We start from the raw sequence: 4,994 nt of genomic DNA on the forward strand, positions 1-4,994 counted from the left end.
GACGTGCATTAGAGAGAGAGGTGCATTAGAGAGAGAGGTGCATTAGAGAGAGAGGTGCATTAGAGAGAGAGGTGCGTTAGAGAGAGAGGTGCATTAGAGAGACGTGCATTAGAGAGGTGCGTTAGAGAGAGACGTGCATTAGAGAGAGAGGTGCATTAGAGAGAGAGGATACTATGATCCCCACCCCCCGCCTGAACTACAGTTTGTGTCCTCACATGTACACTGTAATAATTCTAATAAGATACCCCGGCTAATGGACCCCTGGCACATGGCTGTATGTCACTCTTCTCTCTCACAGCAAACAAAGAGAGGACAAAAACTAATTAATGCTAATTACAAAACCAAATTGATCTTTATTGAACACAAACCTACACACACACATTTTGGACACATGGCAGCTGTTTACATACACTCCATTTACACATTTCATTGATATTAAAATGAGACAAGAACTCAGACAGTTTATAAACACAGGAGCAAGACTCACATGAATAAAGACTGAGTAACAGGTCTGTGGATGTGGTGATTTATGTTGTGTTGGGAGACGTGTTCGTGCATGTGTCTTTACTCAGATATATGAGCGCTGGGGGGTTAGTAAGGCCGGGTTGGGGTCGGTGGAGTCTCAGCACAGGGAGCTGATCTCGCTCTTACTGCAGCCCCACTTGCAGCAGGCATTGGATAGACCCACCACCACGTCTCTGCCCTTGCGGTCAGCCTTGCGGAGGGCCTCCAGGATCTCCTCTGTAATGAAGGAGCGGACCGGTCTCCGAAACACTCCGTCCCGGTCGTCTCTGGGTGTAATGCTCAGGTCTCTGGTCCCCTGGAGAAGACCCTCTACCATGAGGTTATGACTCAGGCTCTCTGAGGAGTCGTCCCCATGGGAGCTGAACGGGTCCTCTGAAGGATCTGCTGCAGTGACAAGGGAACATGAAGAATCAGAGAGTTAGACAGTAAGCTGGAGTAAGGTAGTGTTAACTTTAGCTTTGGGACTCAGTGATGAAGACTGCCCTTTGTGATGAAGACTGCCCTTTGTGATGAACAATACTATTATTAGTAGTTTACCTGACATGATTCATTGAGACGTTAAATGAGAATTGTGGCGCTCTGATCGAGCATATTGTTCCTACCTTCACCAGAGACATCCACAAAAACACAAGCATTTATTAAATATGGCTTTTCAGCATCATCTGTCTGATTTCCTTCTCCTTAGATGTCCAAAGGAAATAAAGACAGAAATTCCTTCGTGGTCAAACAGTTCACATTGAAATAGATGAATAACTATCATCTAACAGCCAACAGCAATCCCTGTTTGTCCAAACAGAAACAATGTTAGAGGTCGAGGTCACTGACAACAGCTCACACAGTCTTCAGTTGACATCTGCAGATAAAGGTCAGAAATGACCCATTTCTGAAATCAAGTTAATACAAACATAATACAAGAGGTGATTATGGTACGAGCATATAACTACAAGTAAATGAAGTCCATCACAGTCATGAATAGGCTACTGCAACATCTACAGGTGGATGTGTCTGACTCCAAGTCATTGAAAAGCATCCGATGGGTCCGGTTCACTTAGCTTCAGCTCTTTATGTAACTGGTTCAGAGAATATTGAGCAGCAATCTTTTCCACATCTGACAAACATCAAGAAAAGGTCCTTGGATCAGAGACTTCTGTACACTTCTGTCTGATGTGGGTTAGAAGGTAGGAAGGAATCAGACCTTAAATTGGCTCGTATATAAGATGAATACAAAGAGGATCAACCAACACGCTCATAAAGCAAAGAGAGAGACCTCAGTGAGATGCAGTGTTCAGAGAGCTCTGAGAAGAGGTTAGGAGATGCACCTTAAGCCTCTCACCTGCACTCCTCAGAGACCGTCTCCATCGTGAGCCTCCACAGGTAAAGATCACCGCCCGGATGAACTCACGGCCGCACAGCTTCACCCCATACGACGGGTCGTCCATGGGCTGAACTCCGGCCACCAGCACACACACAGCAAACACGGCAGCTTTCCACATGGTGCCTGAGGAGAAGAGCTTAGACTGAAGTGGATTCAATGACAGGAGATGGTTTACCCTGAGCAGTTCTCTGTCTCCCTGTCTGCGAGAGCTGTGACTCCGGGTGACCCAGGTGAGCTTTATAAAGGTGTTTGGAGCCGTGTGCACACCGGCCTTCAGTGAGACGGCAACAGATCAGAACCAAAGATACAGACAGAGACCTTTATGGAGACAAAAAGAGGACCAAAGGTGGAATAATTAATGAATATGTCAGCCCACAATGATATCATAGTGTTTCAGCACGAGGAGCATTTTGACAGCTTTAATATCCCCCAACATCAGGATGTCATTACCTGTGTCTGTGTGTGTGTCTCTGTGTGTGTCCGCAGATGTGTTTTGTGTCCACAGATGTGTCCACAGATGTGTCCACAGTTGTGTCCACAGATGTGTCCACAGATGTGTCCACAGATGTGTCCACAGATGTGTCCACATTTGTGTCCACAGATGTGTCCACAGTTGTGTCTTTGTGTCCACAGATGTGTCCACATTTGTGTCCACAGATGTGTCTTTGTGTCCACAGGAAACCCTGTTACATCTGAAATGACTTGTCCTGTTGTGCCTTTACAAAATGAGAGATGAGACACTTTCAGTGACATTTCCAAATTTCAGATAACAAAGAAGTCTTATAATGAGTCAGACCAAAATGAAACATGTTTTTATCTACGTATCCACGCAGTCAAAGGTCACCCGTTTAGGGAATCACAATGAGGATGATGAATTTGTAATGAACTTGAAGATAACGAGCAAACAAAACAGCATTTTAGGATGGTGTCATTTACACAGGTAACACACCTCCTGAGGTCACAGAGCCAACGTAGAAATATAACAACCTGCACTTTTTAGCATCTGTTGAATATCAATGATGCACACTGCAGAACCGTGAACATAATGTGGTCATACACACTTTATCATTTCTCTGAAGGGGTACTTTTAAATAATCCTAACTTTAAATTGTCCTTTTAGAAGGCTGACTTGAAATACAATTACATAAAGGTAATTATAGTGTGAAAAAACGGTCAACCTCTCACCAAAGCAAATCCAGTTAACAATATTCAGCACACCTTAGGAAGGGTGATGCCTTAGTTCAAATATTATTTGCTATTGATCCTAATGTTAGCACTCAGGAATTCCTTTTGTCCAATCAAATTATTCCGTCTGAAATACCCTTCTATACATTTAAGAGTCCATTCACTGAACAAGCTGGGATTCAATATATCCGGATTTATAGAGGTATCATTGCTGGAGATAAATGTATTATGTACTGCCTATACAATATGTAGATCCCCATTTGTATATTTAATGTATGCACTGAATGAATATAGATTATGTGCTGTATATATAATTCATTTACCACATTTCTAAATGTATTTTAAGCTCTGTCTATATGTATGTAGTTCATGTGTGAATATAGTATAATTTGTAAACAGGTGTGCCGACTGGGGACATTGTGAAAGGTTTAATTGATAACTGTCTGATGTTGACGGGGGCTGATATTTTACTGAAGTTGTCCCTGAATCTGTTTTAACAAATTAAATCTGTGTCTCTGACAGACAGGAGAAGAAGTCCCTGAATCTGTTTTAATAAATTAAATCTGTGTCTCTGACAGACAGAAGAAGAAGTCCCTGAATCTGTTTTAATTAAATCTGTGTCTCTGACAGACAGAAGAAGAAGTCCCTGAATCTGTTTTAATTAAATCTGTGTCTCTGAAAGACAGAAGAAGAAGTCCCTGAATCTGTTTAAATTAAATCTGTGTCTCTGACAGACAGAAGAAGAAGTCCCTGAATCTGTTTAAATTAAATCTGTGTCTCTGACAGACAGAAGAAGAAGTCCCTGAATCTGTTTAAATTAAATCTGTGTCTCTGAAAGACAGAAGAAGAAGTCCCTGAATGGGCGTGGAAGGCTTTGAAAATCTGCTCTGTGACTTTAAGAGAATCTGTCCGGGATCAGCCAATCAGAGCGCAGAGGGGGAGGAAGGGAGCGGGTGGGTAGCAACAGTTGCCCTGGTGAGGACGGAGCGCCATAGCCACGGTAGCCCTGGCGACAAGAACCCAGCAACGAGGATCAACAACAACAACTGAACCGGCAACCAAAATAAAAGAAGACCTTTCATCGAGAGCGCGCGGACCGTGAGGTGAAGCTGTTTCCTCTCAGATGAGCTTTAATGTTCACAAGCTGTTTGTTGTTTCAGGAGCTAAACACAATGTTAGCTAGCTGCAGGTCCAGAGCCGGGCCAGAGCCGGGCCAGAGCCGGTCCAGAGCCGGTCCAGAGTCGGTCCAGAGTCGGGTCTGGGGGGACAGGGGGCAGGTAGTGTCCGCTGCTCGCTCCGGGGACCCTGCAGCCTCAGGTGTTCTCTGGAGCAGGCCGTTGTTAAGGCCGTTGTTATGGCGATGTCAATGCAAAAGGCACAAAATGGCGGCTGTTGTAGAGACCAGCTAGCTGCCTGTTAGCATCACGACAGGTCCTGAGTCCAGATACAAGGACCGGGTTCTGCTTTAACAGGGTCAGGACCGGGTTCTGCTTTAACAGGGTCAGGACCGGGTTCTGTTCCCCAGGTAACAGGACCAGGTTCTGCTTTAACAGGGTGAGGACCAGGTACTGTTCTCCAGGTAACAGAACCGGGTTCTGCTTTATCAGGGTCAGGACCGGTTTCTGTTCTCCAGGTAACAGGACCAGGTTCTGCTTTAATAGGGTCAGGACCGGGTTCTGTTCTCCAGGTAACAGGACCAGGTTCTGCTTTAACAGGGTGAGGACCAGGTACTGTTCTCCAGGTAACAGAACTGGGGGTATGCTTTAACAGGGTCAGGACCAGGTTCTGTTCCCCCGGTAACAGGACCAGGTTCTGCTTTAACAGGGTCAGGACCGAGTTCTGCTTTAACAGGGTCAGGACGGGGTTCTGTTCCCCAGTTAACAGGACCAGGTTCTGTTTTATCAGGGTC

The 4,994-nt window shown here is 45.0% G+C and overlaps 2 protein-coding genes across 16 annotated transcripts in view; one reads left to right on the top strand and one right to left on the bottom strand.

Annotated features, from left to right (window-relative positions):
* Positions 1 to 329: 329 nt before the first annotated feature.
* rln3a (relaxin 3a) lies at positions 330 to 4,752 on the bottom strand. Of its 2 annotated transcripts, none has more exons than XM_034678488.1 (3): positions 4,161 to 4,742; positions 1,859 to 2,023; positions 330 to 909 (listed from the first exon to the last, which is right to left on the bottom strand). In XM_034678488.1, the coding sequence occupies exons 1-3, from the start codon at positions 4,165 to 4,167 to the stop codon at positions 623 to 625; spliced, it is 459 nt and encodes a 152-aa protein (XP_034534379.1). In that variant the 5' UTR covers positions 4,168 to 4,742; the 3' UTR covers positions 330 to 622. The 2 variants fall into 2 exon arrangements, with proteins under 2 accessions (XP_034534379.1, XP_034534380.1); XM_034678489.1 differs by having other exon boundaries at positions 336 to 906; positions 4,161 to 4,752.
* The window catches only part of rfx1a (regulatory factor X, 1a (influences HLA class II expression)), a 16,778-nt gene continuing 15,810 nt past the window's right edge, over positions 4,027 to 4,994 (top strand). For 13 of the 14 annotated variants that reach the window (XM_034678474.1, XM_034678478.1, XM_034678484.1 and 10 more), the window contains exon 1: positions 4,027 to 4,188. The gene's annotated coding sequence lies outside the window, so the exon portion shown is untranslated. Of the gene's footprint in view, positions 4,189 to 4,618; positions 4,640 to 4,994 lie in introns of those variants that run through there. The other variant, XM_034678475.1, reaches the window with a different exon arrangement.

Source organism: Notolabrus celidotus, unplaced genomic scaffold (assembly GCF_009762535.1).
Source record: "Notolabrus celidotus isolate fNotCel1 unplaced genomic scaffold, fNotCel1.pri scaffold_157_arrow_ctg1, whole genome shotgun sequence".
NCBI lineage: Eukaryota > Metazoa > Chordata > Actinopteri > Labriformes > Labridae > Notolabrus > Notolabrus celidotus.